Below are 21,643 nucleotides of genomic sequence, written 5' to 3' on the forward strand. Positions count from 1 at the left end.
TAAAAAAGGATGAGACACATACACAATATAACCCAAACCATTTATCTCAATTAAAAATACAGGACAACTAAATAATACATATTTTGCAAAAGTATGGAACCAAAAGGTACACATTCCACTTATTAGAATGTTTGCCTCTGGGAGTCCTGTAACAGGACTGAAGAATGATGATAAGGAGAGAAGAGTAAAGCAGAATAAGGTAAGGTGAGCAAAGTATAACAAAGAGTAAAGTGAGGGATGGGAGGGGAAGGATGGGAGAGGAAGGGAGAGGAGGGGAGTGGAGGGAAGGGAAGGCAGGAATTGGAAGGGAAGGGAAAAGAGAAGAAGGAGAGGAGAGGAGAACAAGGAAGAGAGGGAAATGAAGGGGAAGAGAAGAACAGGGAGAGAAGGGAGAAGAAAGGAAGGGGAAGAGGAAGGGAGGGAAGGGGAGAAGAGAGGAATGGAAAGGAAGAAACAGAGGGGAGAATCCTTTTCTGGGACGATGTTGCTAATGTGATATGAACTGTAGAGTGTGAGTAACCTAAGCTTCTTTACCTAGGGTCTAAAACATGAAAGTAATTTCAGACATTTAATGAAGTAATGATGGTAATTGTGTACAGACCAGGATAACAAATTCTTACAAAAACTATTTGTGTTAATGTATGCTCTAAACTTCAAATGAGCTGTGTTCTCTAGTTTCTTTCATGCTTGGACATAAAAAAATACAATTTTCCCCTACAGTTTACTAAATTGATGAATATCTTCTCTCTTAGAAGCATGTAATTTTATGTTTATTGAAAGTTTTCATTAAATAACCCTTTTCTTAAAATAATTAAGCTTTTAGTGGAAAAGCAAAAATAAACTTTGTCTTTTCACACATATAATTACAATGTGTCTTTATATGATTTGATTTTGTTGGGGGCATCCTTACTTTTTTTCTGAAATCCAAGGGAGAAAAATTAAATATAATAAAAGCTTTATACTTTGTCTTTTATTAAAACCATTCTTTATATTATACCTTAAATTATGTACCTATGTGTACATAGATTGTAATTTTATGTGTAGGTTTTATCTATAAATGAATGTGTTACTTTAGTGTAGTTATCATGGAAAGTTTCCATTTATTTGAGTAACCATGCCATTGTCTAAATCATTTTTGATAGTCTTCATTCAGAATGTTCAAAATATTATTTTTTTTTTTTTTTTTTTTTTTTTGCTGTACGCGGGCCTCTCACTGCTGTGGCCTCTCCCGTTGCGGAGCACAGGCTCCGGACACACAGGCTCCGCGGCCATGGCCCGCGGGCCCAGCCGCTCCGCGGCATGTGGGATCTTCCGGGATCGGGGCACGAACCCGTGTCCCCTGCATCGGCAGGCGAACTCTCAACCACTGCGCCACCAGGGAAGCCCCAAAATATTATTTTATGTACTGAATATATGTACATTTTTTTGTATTACTTAACTTTGTCATATCTTGTTTTTTTACTTAAAATATATATTACACTTCCTATTCCACAAAATGAATGATTTTTACCCATTTCCCCAATATTAAATTCACTCATAAGTGATGCAAATTTTTTTTTTTTTTTTTCGGTACACGGGCCTCTCACTGCTGTAGCTCTCCTGTTGCGGAGCACAGGATCCGGACGCACAGGCTCAGCGGCCATGGCTCACGGGCCCAGCCGCTCCGTGGCATGTGGTATCTTCCTGGACCGGGGAGTGAACCCGTGTCCCCTGCATCGGCAGGCGGACTCTCAACCACTGCGCCACCAGGGAAGCCCCAAGTGATGCAAATTTAATACTATTGAGACTAAATATGAAGATGATCCCACAGGCTTTCCAAACAAACAAGAAAACAGAAAAAAAAACTACGTGATCCCCTACAAGTATCTAAATGTTTTCTTTTTACTGTTTCCTACCTGAATGACTGAACTGTGGCACATTAGTAAACAATATCATACAAGTAAGAAAACCCCCTTAAAATCACATGTTACAGCCATGGTTTGTAAAAATTTCTGCTTTCACTTTAGTTAATCAACAAATCTTTGTGTGTTAAATTACATCAAAATAAAGACTTTAATTTATTGGCAGAGATATGAGTTTTGAGAAAATGCTTAAAAATATCTCTCTTTTAAAAGAATAGCTTCCAATGCTTTCACAAGTTTTCAAGGCCTAAAAATACAAAAATGGTGACATTTAACTTTCTTGTCTGTTTTCAATTCACCCATTATATGTACCATATACATCAGTATCTACAGTAGAGGAAAATGCAGAAGTAAATATTCTAACCTAAACAAAGGAATTGGTGATAGGGCTTTTACCATTCATGTTTCCATATATCAGTTTTGGGCTACAGGCTGTCTAGATCAGAGGACTTGAATTTGCTCTCTGCCTTATTGCTTAAAAAAGTTTTTTTTTTTTTTAACCATAAGTAAAGAAAGGCACTAGGAGATTCCTAAAGATCTTTTTTCTTTGCTACTATCCCTAGGCAAGAAGGAGGCATTAGCCTTGTAACCAGATCCTTCTGTCTCTGCATTTAATTTTAAGCAAGAAACCAGGCTGCTAAAAATGTAAGATGGACAGAGAACAGCAGAGGGCAGTATTTACTCATAGCTGAATCATCTCCAAACTCAGAAGTTTTAAATTTGGAGGGGTCACTGTGGCTGAATCGTATGACACATGCCCTATATTTGCATTACTTGGCTTAAATTCTTATTTTCTAAACGGTTGTCCTTAAAGGGGAAATAATACTGACCTGATTCCTAGTCCCTTTTTTTTTCTTTGAAGAATACCACAAAACTTAGCTACAGTAATCTGAGTGACTTGTGTGGCACGTGGGTAATTTTAAAATTTAAATTTCATTCTATTTATTTCTATTTCCTCATATCTGTCTTTTCCCCAGATAAAAACCAAACCAAAGCAAAAAGAAACAACCCTTCATCAGGATTCCTTTGGCTTTAAAATGTCTAGGGGGAAATACTCCAACGGAGATCAAAATTCTAAACTTTGCAATAGGAAGAGACCTCCATCTTTCCAAAGGGCTACCATTGTTATTGTTGAAACTCTTAAGGTTTGGCTACTGGCACCTGGGATCCATTTGGGACAGGAAACAAAGCAGAGTTCCCCTGGCTTTTCCTATAGGAAATCCAAAGTGCAGTCGGTACCGAGGCCTTGGTGTCCCTACTCACCTGGAAGTGGAGACAGGCTTAGGGTTAGATCTGGACTGCAATTAGCTCTCTCTGTAGACAGAGGAGGAATGGGGAAGATTTGGTTTGGATGCTGCCGGATCATACTGTAGAACAACTCCCTCCCCTCTCATCGAAAGAGAAGGGGCAGGAAACGGTTAAAGCAAATCTGCGCTCTGCATTCCCAGACAGGCTTTGCTTAATCCTTCTTCCCGCTCTAATAGACCTTCACCCGCTGCCTTTCTTTTATTTCCCTCGACCCCCCCCCCCACCCTTACTCCTGAGTTATTACTAGCATAACAACCTAACGGTCTTCCCCCAGAACCCATCACTAAAGTTATTTATCTGCAAACCTGACCCCACCCCCATCTATTCGGCGGCAGCTTTTTGCTGTTATTGCTCAGATGCCGGCCAAGATGTGACCAAAAAGAAAAAAAAAGGGGGTGGGGTGGGGAAACCCTACCCCACCCCCTTCTCAGCGCCTCCTACTTGCCGAGCTCCCACACCCGACAGCCTACAGTCCTCCGGGAGGCTGGAGTGATTAGCATCCCGAGAAGCCAGTCGGAGGCGGAAGAAGTCGGAGAGCGCTCGCGGTAGGAGTGCCAGGCGGGGCTGCTTTAGCTCCGGCCCAATGGGGCTGGGGCGAGGGAGGGGCAGTAGGTGACAGCCCGGGGAGCTAGGGGGAGTCCGGGCAAACTAAAGTGAGGGGATCAATGAGTGGCGAGCAAAGTTTCTGAGTCCTGCTCCAGCTCGCGGTCTTCCCTCCCCCTCTGTTTGTGTTTCGACAACGCGGTGTGTGTGTGTGTGTGTGCGAGCGTGTGCGCGTGTGTGCGCGCGCGCGTGCGGCGGGGAAGGGGCGGGGAGAGTGTGAGGGAGCAGCCGGAGGTTGAGAGGGGCTCGCGGAGCTCCAGCTCCACAGCGGTACAACCTTCAGCCCGGGCAGGCGAGAGGGAGAGCGCTGACAGCCGCCGTCCCGAGCTGCCGCGGGCGCCGCCAGAGCCCAGCGCCGACTTCCCCGCCTCCACCGCCAACGGTGAAGGAGAAAGAGGGACCCACCATCCCCCCGCCCCAAACCAAAAGCCTTGTGGATTACAAAGTGAAACTGACACGGGACAATAAAAGTAAAGGGCACGAGGTCAGGGGCGAGGCGCACTAGAGTGGGCTTCTGACTGGGGCCGCCGGAGAAGGAGCCCCCTGGCATGGTGAGGGGAGGGGACTCGGGGACAGCGCGCTGCTCCTGCCCGACCCCGGCGAGGCCGAGAAGAAAGCGGGACCTGCGCTCGATTTGGATGTACAAATAATGGGTCGGCAGGCGTCCCGGCAGAGGTAAAAAAAAAAAAAAAAAAAAAAAAAAAAATGCTGAGGAGCGCTGGATTTTGCCTGTGCCCGACTAAGGGCTCGAAGCCACAGCAGGGGCGGCGGCGGCTCCTGCTGGAGGAGAAGGGACGGAGCTGAGCGCTCCCGGGTACCGGAACCCTAGCGCCAAAGCGAGCGCTTGGAACGCAGTTTGCTAGCTGCCCGCGCTCAGACGCCGCCGCCTGGGCCTCAGCGGCCACTTCTGCAGTCTTGTTGGAGGGGCGTTGCAGCCTCGTTCTTGAGGAGAGGGGACTCGAGGAAATCCCTCGTCTCCAGCTTTTGGGAAAGCTATTTGATAATCTCCAGGTTCCCCATCGCCTCCTCCCCAGTGCGCAGTTGTTCTTTCCACACACCGCTACGGACGTTTGTCCTTCCCTCTTCAGTTTCTTCGCCTTGGGTAAGTTCTAAAGTTTCTGAAGACAATTGTTTGCAATGATTCCTCATATACCTTAAATACAGGCAACCTCTCCCAACTCACATCCACCAGCCGAAAGCGCTCAGACTTTCTGGATTCCAAAACAAAGTGAAGGGGGAAAATATAGGAGGTTTGAGAAACTTTTCTGGGGACTCGTCAACAAACAGGAGTGCCCCGAGGAATGCCCTGCCGCTTTTCCTCAAGGCATCTCTCCCGCGCTAAGCGTCCAAATGGCTACCTGGAGCCTTTTGCTGATGCGACTTGCTTCTGCTGGACTGGAGGTTCTTTGAAGTAGCAGAGCTCCCAGACAGATACATCGGCTGCATGTTTGCTGGTGCCTACTTGATCCCTGTCATTATCCCTCTTTTTTGCCTCACCTCTTACTTCTCTTTATCACACCGTTCCAGGGAGCCAGGACCATGGACTTGGCAGCAGACAGGGCTCCTGGCCGCCCGTGGCTCCCGCTGCCCACTTTATCATTATTTCAGCTCCTTCGCGTCTTTTGGCTGCTGTCACTGCTACCGCGGCCGGCCCAGGTCAGCGGGGCCGAGCAGCGCCAGGTGTTTGAGGTGCTGGAGGAGCAACCTCCTGGCACGCTGGTGGGTACCATCCAGACGCGCCCGGGCTTCACCTACCGACTCAGCGAAAGCCACGCCCTGTTTGCCATAAACAGTAGCACCGGGGCCCTGTACACCACTGCCACCGTCGACCGCGAGAACCTACTCAGCGACGTGATCAACCTGGTGGTTCTTTCCAGCTCACCCACCTACCCCACCGAAGTGCGAGTGTTGGTGCGGGACCTCAATGACAACGCCCCGGTCTTTCCCGAACCCTCGATTGTGGTCACTTTCAAGGAGGACAGTAGCAGCGGGCGGCAAGTCATCTTGGATACGGCTACCGACTCAGACATCGGCTCCAATGGTGTGGACCACCGGTCCTATCGCATCGTCCAGGGCAACGAGGCGGGTCGCTTCCGCCTGGACATCACCCTGAACCCGAGTGGCGAGGGCGCGTTCCTGCATCTGGTGTCCAAGGGCGGGCTGGACCGCGAGGTCACGCCGCAGTACCAGCTACTGGTGGAAGTGGAGGACAAGGGAGAGCCGAAGAGGCGGGGCTACCTTCAGGTAAACGTAACTGTGCAGGACATTAATGACAACCCCCCAGTTTTTGGTAGTTCCCACTACCAGGCGGGGGTGCCTGAGGACGCGGCGGTGGGCTCCAGCGTCCTCCAGGTGGCGGCAGCGGACGCGGACGAGGGCACCAACGCAGATATCCGCTACCGGCTGCAGGACGAGGGGACCCCCTTCCAAATGGACCCCGAAACTGGGCTTATCACGGTGCGGGAGCCCCTGGACTTCGAGGCCCGGCGCCAGTACTCGCTTACCGTGCAGGCTATGGACCGAGGCGTGCCTTCCCTCACTGGGCGCGCCGAGGCGCTGATTCAGCTGCTGGACGTCAACGACAACGACCCTGTGGTGAAATTCCGCTACTTCCCTGCCACTTCACGCTACGCCTCGGTCGATGAGAATGCTCAGGTGGGCACTGTGGTGGCTCTGCTCACCGTGACGGACGCAGACTCCCCCGCGGCCAACGGGAACATCTCTGTGCAGATTCTTGGGGGCAACGAGCAGCGCCACTTCGAGGTGCAGAGCAGCAAAGTGCCGAACCTGAGCCTCATCAAAGTAGCCAGCGCCCTGGACCGGGAGCGCATCCCTTCTTACAACCTAACAGTTTCTGTCTCTGATAACTACGGGGCGCCCCCTGGCGCAGCGGTTCAGGCGCGCTCTTCTGTGGCGAGCTTGGTGATCTTCGTCAATGACATCAATGACCACCCTCCCGTCTTTGCCCAACAAGTGTACAGAGTGAACCTGAGCGAGGAGGCGCCCCCGGGAAGCTATGTGAGTGGAGTGTCTGCCACTGACGGCGACTCTGGTCTCAATGCTAATCTGCGTTACAGCATTGTCTCTGGGAATGGCCTAGGCTGGTTCCACATCAGTGAACACAGCGGCCTGGTGACCACTGGGCTTGCTGGGGGCTTGGACCGTGAACTCGCTTCCCAGATTGTATTGAATATCAGTGCTCGGGACCAGGGGGTTCACCCCAAGGTTTCCTATGCCCAGCTTGTAGTCACCCTCCTGGATGTGAATGATGAAAAGCCAGTATTTACCCAGCTGGAAGGATATGATGTGTCTGTGGTTGAGAATGCCCCAACAGGGACTGAACTACTGGTGCTTGGGGCAACTGATGGGGACCTGGGTGACAATGGGACGGTGCGTTTCTCCCTCCAAGAGTCTGAGACTGACCAGAGGTCCTTCCGCCTGCATCCTGTGTCGGGGAGGTTGAGTACTACCTCCTCCTTGGACAGAGAAGAGCAAGCTTTCTACTCCCTGTTGGTTCTGGCCACAGATCTGGGCTCCCCTCCCCAGTCATCAATGGCTCGAATAAATGTGAGCCTCCTGGATATTAATGACAACAGCCCTGTGTTCTACCCAGTCCAGTACTTTGCTCATATTCAGGAGAATGAGCCTGGAGGTAGCTACATCACCACAGTGTCTGCCACTGACCCAGACTTGGGTCTCAATGGAACTGTCAAATATAGTATATCAGCTGGGGACAGGTCTCGGTTTCAGGTCAATGCTCAGAGTGGGGTTATTTCTACAAGAATGGCCCTAGACAGAGAAGAAAAAACTGCTTACCAGTTGCAGATAGTGGCTACTGATGGTGGCAATTTACAATCTCCAAACCAGGCAATAGTAACCATCACTGTATTGGACACTCAAGACAACCCACCTGTATTCAGCCAGGCTGCCTACAGCTTCGTGGTCTTTGAGAATGTGGCTCTGGGATATCATGTGGGTAGTGTGTCTGCATCCACCATGGATCTCAATTCCAACATCAGTTATCTCATTACTACTGGGGATCAGAAAGGTATGTTTGCTATCAACCAGGTCACTGGGCAGCTTACCACAGCGAGTGTGATTGACAGAGAAGAGCAATCCTTTTATCAGCTGAAAGTAGTAGCCAGTGGGGGCACAGTGACTGGAGACACTATGGTTAACATAACAGTTAAGGATTTAAATGACAACTCTCCCCATTTCCTTCAGGCAGTAGAGAGTGTGAATGTGGTAGAGAATTGGCAGGCAGGTCACAGCATTTTCCAAGCCAAAGCTGTGGACCCTGATGAAGGTGTCAATGGCATGGTACTCTACAGCCTGAAGCAAAACCCCAAGAACCTCTTTACTATCAATGAAAGGAATGGTAATATTAGTCTGCTAGGACCCCTGGATGTTCACGCCGGTTCCTACCAGATAGAGATCTTGGCATCTGATGTGGGTGTTCCCCAGCTCTCCTCTAGTTTCATCTTAACAGTTTATGTCCATGATGTAAATGACAACCCACCAGTGTTTGATCAGCTTTCTTATGAGGTCACCCTTTCTGAGTCAGAACCTGTGAATTCTCGATTCTTTAAAGTGCAAGCTTTTGATAAGGATTCAGGAGCAAATGGTGAAATTGCATACAGCATTGCTGAAGGCAATACAGGGGATGCTTTTGGCATATTCCCAGATGGTCAGTTGTATATAAAAAGTGAACTGGACCGTGAACTTCAAGACAGATATGTTTTACTGGTTGTTGCTTCTGACAGAGCAGTGGAACCCCTTAGTGCTACTGTGAATGTTACTGTAATTTTAGAAGATGTAAATGATAACAGGCCTCTTTTTAACAGTACCAATTACACATTTTACTTTGAAGAAGAACAGAGAGCTGGGTCGTTTGTGGGCAAAGTAAGTGCTATAGATAAAGACTTTGGGCCAAATGGAGAAGTGAGGTATTCTTTTGAAATGGTGCAGCCAGATTTTGAGCTGCATGCAATTAGTGGGGAAATTACAAATACTCATCAGTTTGACAGGGAGTCTCTTATGAGGCGGAGAGGGACTGCAGTGTTTAGCTTTACAGTCACTGCAACAGATCAGGGGCTCCCTCAGCCTCTCAAGGATCAGGCCACAGTACATGTTTACATGAAGGACATAAACGATAATGCTCCCAAATTTTTAAAAGACTTTTACCAAGCGACAATATCAGAGTCAGCAGCCAACCTGACACAGGTTTTAAGAGTATCTGCCTCAGATGTTGATGAAGGTAATAATGGACTTATTCATTATTCTGTAATAAAAGGAAATGAAGAAAGACAGTTTGCTATAGACAGTACCTCTGGTCAGGTGACACTTATTGGCAAATTAGACTATGAAGCAACACCTGCCTATTCCCTTGTAATTCAAGCAGTGGATTCAGGGGCAGTTTCCCTCAATTCGACTTGTACCTTAAATATTGATATTTTAGATGAAAATGACAATACCCCTTCTTTCCCTAAATCAACACTATTTGTTGATATTTTGGAAAACATGAGAATTGGTGAACTCGTGTCCTCTGTTACTGCAACTGATTCAGATTCAGGTGACAATGCTGACTTACATTACAGTATTACTGGGACTAACAATCATGGAACTTTCAGCATTAGCCCAAACACTGGGAGTATTTTTCTTGCCAAAAAATTGGACTTTGAAACACAGTCTTTGTACAAATTAAACATAACAGCAAAAGACCAAGGAAGGCCTCCTCGTTCATCTACAATGTCAGTGGTTATACATGTGAGAGACTTTAATGACAATCCTCCTAGCTTCCCTCCTGGGGATATTTTCAAGTCTATTGTTGAGAATATTCCCATTGGAACGTCTGTCATTTCAGTGACTGCACATGACCCTGATGCAGACATTAATGGGCAACTCTGCTATACGATCATCCAACAGATGCCAAGGGGCAACCATTTTGGCATAGATGAAGTCAAAGGCACTATCTATACAAATGCTGAAATAGATCGGGAATTTGCTAATCTCTTTGAGTTAACTGTAAAAGCCAATGATCAAGCTGTGCCTATTGAAACTAGACGGTATGCTTTGAAAAACGTGACCATTTTGGTTACAGACCTCAATGACAATGTTCCAATGTTTATATCACAAAATGCCCTGGCTGCCGACCCTTCAGCTGTGATTGGTTCTGTTCTGACAACAATTATGGCTGCCGACCCAGATGAAGGGGCGAATGGAGAGGTGGAGTATGAGATCATCAATGGGGACACAGATACCTTCATTGTGGATCGTTATAGTGGAGACTTGAGAGTGGCTTCAGCGCTGGTGCCTTCTCAACTGATCTATAATCTCATAGTTTCAGCAACAGACCTTGGCCCTGAAAGGAGGAAATCAACCACTGAATTGACCATCATTCTTCAGGGCCTTGATGGACCTGTTTTTACACAACCCAAATATATAACTATTTTGAAGGAAGGAGAACCCATTGGCACCAATGTGATATCAATAGAAGCAGCTAGCCCTAGAGGATCTGAAGCCCCAGTGGAGTATTATATTGTTTCAGTCCGTTGTGAAGAAAAACCTGTGGGACGTCTCTTTACTATTGGACGACAAACTGGCATAATTCAGACTGCAGCCATTCTGGACCGCGAACAAGGAGCCTGTCTTTACCTGGTGGATGTTTATGCCATAGAAAAATCAACTGCTTTCCCCAGAACACAGAGAGCAGAGGTAATGATTTTGTCATCCCTTATGATTATTTGTTGATGTGTTTTTTAGGAAGATCATTCTCTTTATATTTACTTTCTATAGTAATTTACCTTTACTGTTGATTGTTCATTTTACTGACAGGAGCATATAAAAATGTTCTGTCACACAGACTAACAAGAATTACATGCAATTTAACTTTAATCCTGATCAAAACCAAACAATGAACAGTTTTTACCTTATATTTCATCTCGTACCATCATATGTGTAAGGCTAATGAGAACTCTTTAGCCATTTCAGAAGTGCAAAAAAAATTCATTTATCTAAGTTACATCATCGCACTAAACTAAACACCTCACAGTAAGGAAGTCTACCAGAGAATGAGCAATTTCAGACTTAAGACATCGTTATTCCAAAATGAAGAACTTTGGTAGAAATCAGCATTATAGCATGGCTTTCAAGGGGGAGTGGCTGTGGACTGACAGTTTACATCAGGACGGTATTAACTTTCACATCCTCAGCAGTCTTGGCAGTTTCTTTATAGACAGTGACTAATCTCAATGTGCTGGGCCAAGTTTGGGGAGATTCCTGATTTCATCTGCCTTCATATTTTAGGCACTATCTTCTGACTTAGAGTAATCCTCTCTCTTCCCTCTTGAACTAAAGCATGTAATGTGCTGTGAATGATCAGAGATTAGAAGCTGTTTCTTGTGACAAAACTGTGTTGTTCAATGCCATGGTATAGGTACAAGTTGTTCTGTCTGCTGATGGGCAAGAAACTAGTGTTTCAAAGCATAAGCCAAAAGATTTCAAGCTTGGCCTTTCCCGGGGTATATTTTTGGCTGTTACTACCTCAGTGTTTCATTGATTTGATTTTTAAATGAACTACTTCCAAAGTTGTTTTGATGATCAACTAGAAATGATATAACTATACTCTGGAAAGCTCGTTTGCCATTTCCTAAGTTCTCTCTCCTCACTCCCTTCAAAGAGATTCTGGTGTCACTCAGCCAAAAATACAAAATATCAAATGTGGTTTGTTATACTCGGCAGTAACCCAGACACAACATGCTAGTGAAATTGAGGCTCATGTGTTTGTTTTCTTGCTTTCTTTTATTTTTATTTTTTTTTTACAGAGGTGAGGGGTTTTCTTCATTTAAAAATGTTCATTTATTATTATTATCTTTCTGAATCCCCTGTGATTTTTTTTCTCATGTTAGCTAGCTATGTCTATTCTATGGATGGAACAGTATATTCATGGCCTAGAGGATATTAGAGATATAATTAGAGATATAATTCTTAATAGAGATATAATTCTTAGACATAAAATATTAAGTGGAATTCAGTTTTATCTTATACACATAGCCCTGAAGAAACTTTTAACCCATATGTCCTCTTTTACCTAATTAGTTTTTTAAAGATCTTAACATAGGTCTCACTTATTGAGCTATTAGGTTTAACTCAGGCTATGATTTACATGTAATTTTATTTTGATTTGGGGTTATTCTTCCCCTAAACCCACTCCCTGGCTCTACCTTCCTTCTCTGGAATTATTTCTTAGATGAAGAGATTTAAGTAGCTATTAAAGACAGGCAATTAGGTCATTCTAGACTTTAAATTTGTTAAACTGTAAAACAAATTATATTATTGGTTGTTTAGTTCAATGCATTACATTTGCTCTGCAATGAGAATAAATGTCCATTGTTTTCATTAGAAGATTTATTTAGTCTTATTATTTATCCATGAGATATGCAAAGATTAACTTAGCTTAAATTTATTAAATAGTGCTGTTTCTGCATTAGGCATGAGGACTAAAAAATAATGATTATAAACCATTTTGTCAGTAATAGGGGATTATATGTCTGTTACTTTTTTTAACCTCAAATAGCACCAATATGAAAAGTTATTCATATTTACTGTAGCCTATTTAAAAATCTGGAGAGAATTCATCATGATGAGTTTTTTATGAGAAAAAAATTGTTTGTCAGGGTACCTTCTGTGAACTGAAGTGCTGAAATTGTAAACCGAGTTTGAGTTCCCAAGCTCCAACCACTCCTAAAATTAAAAGCAAATGTGTTTCTCCAAAGAATATTGAAAGCAGTAGTTGGGAGCTAGAATTTCATATTATTATTGGTTGTATCTTTCAAGTGTATACAATAAAATTTTTTTCCTTCTGCTCAAACAGTTAATTTACCATGATTCTGCAAAAAGAAGCTGTAAATTACCTCTGGTTGTCAGAGGTGATTTTTCAATTGTTTGTTTCTAAGTGTAAACTTTGCTCCAGTGCATTTTTTAACAATTTATTCATGTACACTGATAGGAGTCTGGGTTGCTTACTCAGGTTTCTGGCTAGAGTCATGGCTGATCACATGCCATGGACAAGCAGAGGGTCAGTGGGTAAAAGAGAAATGATTTAATCTGCATTCTTTTTCAAGCTCTGACACTTGTGTATGTGTGGGAAAGGGGCGGTGCTGGGGACTTGGCTCTGATACTTATTCCAGAGCTCTGTCCAGTTGTACACCTTCTCTGCCCCTACCTGTCATAGCTAAAACTTTGGCATGGATGAGAGTGTCTTTGAAGGATGGCTTTTGTGTTGCAGACGCAAGGTTTATTATCCTTTTATTTTATATCTTTGTATTCTAAGAAGAGTCTTGATTATGTTAGAATAGCTCATATACATTTTGTACCACTTTTTTAGGTTCAACAAAAAAATTGGAGATGTAGCACATTCATAAACATTTCTCTTTTCATATGTGTTTTATGGGAACATGCAACTTAGGGACTGGGTTGGACTTCTTGAAGATCAAAGACTTTGTCTCATTGGTCTTTATTTCTTTTATTTTTATTCTTTACACCTTTATTGGAGTATAATTGCTTTACAATGTTGTGTTAGTTCCTGCTGTACAACAAAGTGAATCAGCTATGTGTATACTTATATCCCCATATCCCCTCCCTCTTGAACCTCCCTCCCACCCTCCCTATCCCACCTCATTGGTCTTTATTAGCTCCTAGTATAATGTCTCCTTGATAATAATATCTCCTAGAGCCTGATGTATAGTAGGTACTCAGTACATGTTTGCTGAATGAGATGGTAGAAGAGCTAAGACTGGTGTGTGCATTCTTGTGCTTCAGGAATAATCAGCAGAGAGAAGCTGGGGGAATAAAGGAGGTTAGTAAATTTAATCTTGATCATTATTTGAACTAAGGACATAAAGACATACCAATTATGTCTGTTCTACAAATGAACCGAGAATTGTCAGAAGACTCAAAGAGGAAAGAGGAATTTAGGTGGGTGGTCTCACATGGAACTTAGGGTTTAAATGGAGAGAAATACTGTATATGCTTCTAGGTTGCAGTTCTCAAATTTGTTGGTTGCAGGACCCCAAAGAGCTTTTGCTTAGGTCTGTCTTATGTATTAATATTTATATTTTAAACATTAAAACTGAGAAAATTTAAAAATGTTTATTAATTTCTTTAAAATCACATTAACCATATAACATATTTTTATTTTATTTTATTAAAAGAACTTAATTTTTCCAAACTTAAAAAATAATGAAAAGAGAGACATTATTTTACATTTTAATAATTCCCTTTAATATCTGGCCTAAGAGAAGACAGCTGGATTCTCAAATCTTCTTATTCCATCTATTGCAATATGTTCTTTTGGTTAAAGTACATGAAGATAATCCATTCTCACTCAGATAGACAAAGCTGGTTAAGGGCAAGATATTTTGATATCCTTTTCAGATAATTGATGATTTTCTTTTGATACTACACTGGAATTCCACAACTGGCTGTTTCTTAAAACTTACTTGCAATTAGGAATCTGAAACCCTACCATTGAATTTTTCATACTTTGTTGCATGAAAATACTGATCTATCTTGCATTCTGAATGGAAATTTTACCTATGTGTGACTTAGAAATATCAGGCATTGATCATTTGGAAAATACTGGTTATAACTGATAAGGATCTTATCAAAACAGTCATTAAATATATTGACTCACAACTTCATGGTGATGGTTCGAAGCTTTCCAAATTTGAATTTTCACCTGAAAGCTCAAATTTTATCATTAGTAACATATATTGTTAGTTGTTGTCCTGATGTATTAGGGTCGCTTTGTTCATTTTCAAACAAACAAACAAAAAATGTCTGTCACATACCAAATCTAAAAAAAGCGTAGTTTCTCTGTCTGTTGTTCTTTCAAGTAAAAATTGTATTCTGTAAATAGAGCACCTAGTTCAGCCTTCAACTCAATCCATCACACACATGCTTTTCTTTGAGACTACTTACAGTGGTACAGATTAATGGTTCTTTGTGCACATTTCACTATTTGTCACCCAAATATTGAAAAGACATCAGGATTTAATTGTCTAGATTTAATAACATTAATCATTTTACTGTTTCTTCAAGGAGAGTTCTTCAGTTTTTAAGTGAAACTGACATTTTATTTTTACTGTGCCTAGTAAGTGAAGAATACAATTAGAGCTGAATACTTTGGAACTACTGCTTTGCTTTGTGCTAAGGCACCAACAGTTTTACCTGCCCTTTGCTTTTGCACCTCTAGTGTAAATGTCAACATAGTGAAAAGGCAAACAATGTTTTGTATAATTATGACCACAGTTTTTATTTCCCAGGCATCTTTAATGGGTCTCTGGTATGCCTAGGGCCCCATGTTCCACAGTGGGAGAACCATTGGTCTAGGCACTGAGATTTTTGCAATTCAGTAAAAAAAAAAACAACAACAAAAAAGCAACTAGAAATATTCTACTAAAAGTGTGTGAACAAATTATGATTGCATTTAGATTAGAAATGAGTTTTAGCAATTGATAATAAATAAATTTATTTTTACAGTGAAACCATCAAGAGTTCCAGGAGAAATGATGGAGACATTTGTAATATCAATACTGAATATCAAGTTTAGAAATGATTTTCTTCCAAAGAGTTTAGAAGAAGAGTTAGTGCACCTTATATTAAATGTCTGTATATCTTGTGTGTCATTCCTCACAGCCAAAGTATAAGCAACAGAACTGAATATTTAATAATAATGATAATAATAATAATTATTATAAAATTTATTGCATATCACTATGTTCAGTCATTGACCTGAGTGCTAAGTGCTTCTTTAGGGATTTTTATTATTTGAGCCTCACAGCAACATTAGTCATATCACTCCCACTTCGTAGTTGTGGAACCAGTCTCAGAAAAGTTAAATGATTTGCTTAGGTTCAGATTGATAGAAAGAAAAATCACATCCAGACTTGCATAATCCATTATTTGTGTTCATAGCTACTGTCCTATAAAGACAGGGTAATCTGTGGACTTCGTTAAGAGATGGGCTTTTTTACTCCATAGATAAACGTATAGATGTATGCTTTTGATAATCTTGTTTTCACACCCTTACTGGTGTTAAAAACTCTTTGAAAAGTAGTATTATGTATTGTCTGAACCAAGAGGAGCATGCTTTTTGCTGCCTCAATCAAGGCCATCAGCAGATGCTGTACATTCCTATGGGTCAGTTACTGGTAGCAGCAAGGATTCCAAGTTGAGGAACTGTGGAGGTGTTTTTGGAGCAGGGAAGAAGGGTGAGAATATGAGAGAGGGGCACTGGAGACAAAGGAAGGGCACACGTATATGCAGTCACTCTCTTAATTTACAGTACTGTACAGGTTGGAAACAGTTGCTGTACTTTATTTGTGGAGAATCCATTTTTGGATTTTCAGATGATAAGTCTTACTCTCCTAAGGAATAATGATGAAATTGTGTGGGTGGAGTGTGAAGATTATATTCAAAGGAGTAAAACATTTTCTTACTTCCTCGACTTTTGACTTCCACATTGTTGTTTTTTTTTAAACAATCTATGATTATTTTCTGATTCTATTTTTTCCCTGTTGGTATGTGTTTAAATTTATTAAATTTATTAAACTGTGACTTAAAGGCCTCTATAAGTTTTTAAGACATGTACAAATGTGTATCACAGACAGGAATATTGGTGGACAATTAAGCTCATGCTGCATATTTCATATATGGCTTCAGGATGCTTGATTTGGTCTCTCTCTTTTGTTGATATATTTCCATAGATATAGTTTATTTTCTGACAGTTATTGTTTATTTCTTTTTTTGCCTTTATTAAAACCCAAATTATTTTAATCCTTTATTTTTCCATTAGATTTTGAGGCAACTACTCTAGGAATAGTTTTGAAAAGATATTTATGTACTTCATATTTTGTAGAATCAATTTTTCATTGCACTGTCTGCAGCTTGCACTTTGTCATAATTACAATGAAAAACTGCCAAAGAACCTCATTAGCTGTGAGGGACTGTTGAGTTAGTGACTATAAAGGATTCCACAGGCCCTGAGGTATGTCCTCTCTTCCAAGAATTAATATTTCTAAGGTTCAGCTCTTGATGAATACCCATGAAATTAGGGAGTGTTCAGAATAAGGAGATTGGGAGTGGAAACTGAAGAAGAGTAACTGGCAAGTGACATAGCCAAAATGAATTAAAGTGTTTCTTAAAGTCTCCTAGATATGGAATATGGTAAATATATTCTAATGCTTAGAGGCTTTAAGCAGTCTGTGACAACAGCAGCCAATTTTAGTAGTACAATAAATAAGGAGGAGAGCGTATGAAGAAGTACTATATATATATAGAACCACATACTAACATGTATGCAACCATTGTACAAAGATTACTGGATTTTCCCTGGTGCTAAAATCCTGAGACAAAATGGGACAATAAAGTCATGAAGATGACAGAATCTAACTGGAAGATAATTTACATGTGGCAGTCAAGAATTGACTCTAGGGATGCAGTTTCCAGACATGTATGCATATTTAGGAAACAATTAGAGGATAAAAACCAAGTTTTAAGGTATTGAGGAAATGTTGAGAGACATTTATAAACCCTGTTTGACAACTGGCAACTGGGAGCCAATGGCATTGTTATGGATTATTTGTTTCAGATTATTGACATTTTTCTGGAATGTTTTATCATGTATAGATTCTAACATATATAAAGTGTTTACATTATGTCAGACACTGGTGAGCACTGGCCATTGTCTTGCCTTCACCATAATCCACAACATCTCACCATTTGACAGATGAGGATACCAAGGCTAATGGAGGTCAAGTTTATGGAGCTGGTTTATGGTGGAATGGAATTTGAACCTAGCAGTCTGACTTGAGTATGTATGTTTAATCTCAATGCAACATGTTATAAGAATGGTTGATACTTTCTATACTCTCATAGGCATACAAGTTTTACTGTGTAAAAAGTTGTTTTCATATTTTTATATTTCTTCATACTGGTGACTGAAGAAATATAGGGTAAAGTGAAGTTTAGTTAATGACCCAATAGTAGGATTACTTTAGGTCCCTATTAATCTGTAGTTAGGTTAGGCTTGAATAAATGGACCTATAATGTCAGTTCTTCATTTTATTTTTCGATGTGCCGTGAGAATATATTTCCATTCTTCCAGTTACTGGCTCATTTACTTTCTTCCCTTTTCAGCAAAATTTTTGAAGGAGTTGCCTCTACCTGTCTTCTTTCTTCTCATTATCTCTTAAATCCACCCCCATCAGGCTTGGTTTCTGCCACTCTAGTAAAATTGCTCTTACCAAAGCCACCATGTAGCCACATGTTTACATCCATTGGGCAGGTCTCAGTGCCCATTGTATATATACTTCTAAGTAATCAAACTCTCAGGATTTTTATTCTGTTTCTTGGACCAGTTCCTTTTCAGCCTCCTTCACCAGCTTCTCTCCATGCCCTCAAATTTGAACTGTTGGAATATCCCTAGAATCAGTTCTTGAAAACCTCTTCCTTTTTAATCTACACTTATTCCCTTGAAGATCTCAATCAAGCTCATGATTTTAAATAACATATGAACAGATGAGTCCAAAATTTTATCTCCACCTTGTATATCTCTCCTGAATTCCATATTCATATAACCAACCACTTACTCATTACATTTGATTAGTTTCTTAATAGATATTTTAAATTAACATTTCCAAATCTGAGCTCTTGATATCTTCCCCAATAAAAAATGACTCAAGAACCCTCAGCCATCTCCTTTTCAATTGATGGCAACCCCAATCTTCTAACTGCTCGGGTCAAAAACTTGGTGATCTTTGACTTCTCACTTTCACACCCTATGTGCACTCTGTCAGTTAATCTTGGCTCTCTCTTAAAAATATATCTAGGACTTCCCTGGTGGCGCAGTGGTTGGGAATCCATCTGCCAATGCAGGCACACGGGTTCGAGCCCTGATCCAGGAGGATCCCACGTGCCGCGGAGCAACTGAGCCCGTGCGCCGCAACTACTGAGCCTGCGCTCTAGAGCCCACGAGCCACAACTGTTGAGCCCGTGAGCCACAGCTACCGAAGCCCGTGTGCCTAGAGCCCATGCCCCACAGCAGGAGAGGCCACCGCAATGAGAGGCCCACCCACTGCAGCAAAGAGTGGTCCCTGCTCTCTGCAACTAGAGAGGGCCCGTGCACAGCAACAAAGACCCAACACAGCCAAACAAAAACAACGAAAACAAATATATATATATATATATATATATATATATATATATATATATATATATATATATATATATATATATATCCAGAAATTTATCTTTTCTCGTCACTTATACTGTTACTCCCTTTGTCTAAGACGCCATCATCCTTCCCTTGGATTATTGAAGACAGACATCTTCTTACTGATCTCCATCATTCTTTCCCACTCTTCTCTTTCCTTGCTCATCTTCTTTACTCATACTGGCTTCTTGCTAGTCCCAAAACTTGCTAGGAATACACCTGCCTCAAAGCTCTTGCTCCTGGATCCTCACTCTGCATAGAATGCTCTTTTCTCCAGAGCACCTACTTGGATAATCTCCTCCCACGCTTCAAGTATTTGCTCATATCTCACATTCTAAGTGAGAACTAACTTTCCTTTACTGACTTATTACTGCAGCTCCCCACCCCCTCATCCTGCCTGATCCATTTCTCTGCTATAATGTTTCATATTCCTCCCCCATAGAATTGATCATCTTCCTTCACCAGCTTCTTCTCATCTCCCGAAATGCTAAATACTGGGATGCCCCTGGAATCAATTCTTTGAAATTCTTCTCTTTCTAATCTACTCTATTCCACTGAGGTGACGAGCCCAACCAATCTCATTACTTTGAAGAATATATATATACACTATACAGGTATAAGTGCATGTGTGATATAATTTGCTGATCTGTAATTTTGATTAGGTTTTATCTGTCTTCCTCCTGCTAGAATGAAGTTCCACAAGGGCAGGTGTATTTATCTGCTATGTTCACTGATGTACCTCAAGAACCTAGAACATTTTTTGGAACATAGTAGGCACAAAGTAAATTTTTGTTGGATGAATGAATGAATAACTAATGAATGGATGAATTGATTTCCCTGCTTCTGTCTTTCATCTCTTTGATTTAGTCTAGAAGGTGGAGTGATCCTTTAAGATGTAGGTCAGATCATTTCACTCCTTTGCTCAGAACCCAAAGCTTTCCATTTAACTCGTGGTAAAAGCCAGATCCCTACAGTGAGCCCCAAGGCCCTATGTGGCCTGCTCTCATCAGTCAGTCATTTCCTGACTTCTCTTCTTCTTGGCTCTCCCTCCCTAAGCTTGCTCAGCAGCTTCACTGTGGGCTGTGGCCCAGCCTCCGGAGCTCCTGCCTCACAGCCTTGGGCTGCCTGGGCTCTCAGCCTGGACTGCTGGCTTTGTGCTTCTCTCACATCTTTTCTCAAGTCACCTTGCAAAGTTCTCATTCCCTCAACCTTCCTTCTTCTCTTTTCTTCTTTTTGTTTCTTCTTAGTCCTTATCATCACCCAACATAACACATATGTTACTTCTTTATTTTGTTTATAGTATGTCTTCCCTTTAAAATATATGTAACCAGGGGAAAGGTTTTCATCTGTTTATTATTGCTGTATTCCCATCACCTTCAATAGGGCTGGATCAATGCAGATGCTCAGTAAATCTTTGATAAAGTAAGGAATTACTGGTGAATATGCTGCAAATATGCTGCTTAAAGGCCAGAAGCTCAGCCAGTGATGCGTGCTGAAGGAAACGAGTCATTTTTCATATCTCAAGCCAAGCCATGGAGCTTCTTCTGAAATCAGTGAAGCTAGCTAATTGGCCAGGACTGATTTTCCTGGGTAGAATGACCATGGCTGTGTGACTTGACTGGCCAAGAGCCTGTAACTCAATATCCAGAAATCTGTATTGCCTAAAGTACAGTGAGATCACTAATGCTTATTTTATAGACAATTTGGTAAATTAGAACAGTTTAGAGTATATATAACAATGTATGCTACTCTATTACCATGTCTTCTCATTTCCTTAGAATTTATCAAATTTTGCTTTAGAGAACAAATCTTAACTTATTGTAAACCATGTTTTTCTTTCTGCAAAAAAGCAGGATAACAATATTCTACTTTGGATATTGATACGTTTAAGTACTGTCATTCCTTTTTCTAATTTACACCATTGCTCAATATTTAATATCAATAGTATTAGTAAACTTGATTAATAAAACACAGCAAATAAAATATTGTTTAACATTTCATTCTGACTGATATTTATGTGAAATACTGCATGCTTTTGATTTGGAAGAAGCTTGATTCAAACGTTTTCATGGTTACTCTCTGAATTTCATTTTTCTCATCTGTGAAATGGAAATGATTATCTGTTTCATGGCTTCTTGTGAGGGTGGAAAAACAAGGTGCTCACTAAAGTTTGTTAGTTTCCTTCCTTTTTCTCCAAAATGCAGATATGCACAGAACTATTAACATTTTAAAAAACGCTTTCTATTTTCAAAGTGTTTTAGAACTCTATCCCTCCTTTTTTTTTAAATTGCCCTAACAAGTCTGTAAAGAGGCATATCAGGTGTTTTTTGCTTCATTTTAAGGAAAAGGCACAGAGAATTTCATGATTTGCATGTGATCACAAATCTAGAGTAACATTTAGTTTTTTTTCTGACTTTGGTCCACATGCTTGGCACTAAACCACACTTCCCGTCTGTGGTTAAATTGATATTATTTACCTATCCATCATTTTATTATTGTTGACATAATTCAATAATAGTTATAGTCTCTTAAAGGAATTAATTTACTAATCCAGAAA

General features: G+C 41.4%; 1 protein-coding gene across 1 annotated transcript in view; it reads left to right on the plus strand.

Moving 5' to 3' along the window:
- Positions 1-4,530: 4,530 nt before the first annotated feature.
- FAT4 (FAT atypical cadherin 4) overlaps positions 4,531-21,643 on the plus strand; it is a 175,259-nt gene continuing 158,146 nt past the window's right edge. Inside the window, exon 1 of the mRNA XM_060105751.1 lies at positions 4,531-10,526. Within this exon, the coding sequence (XP_059961734.1) occupies positions 5,352-10,526 (5,175 nt within the window). The 5' untranslated portion in view covers positions 4,531-5,351. The remainder of the gene's footprint in view (positions 10,527-21,643) is intronic.

The sequence above is a fragment of the Mesoplodon densirostris genome, chromosome 1 (assembly GCF_025265405.1).
Source record: "Mesoplodon densirostris isolate mMesDen1 chromosome 1, mMesDen1 primary haplotype, whole genome shotgun sequence".
Taxonomy (NCBI): Eukaryota; Metazoa; Chordata; class Mammalia; order Artiodactyla; family Ziphiidae; genus Mesoplodon; species Mesoplodon densirostris.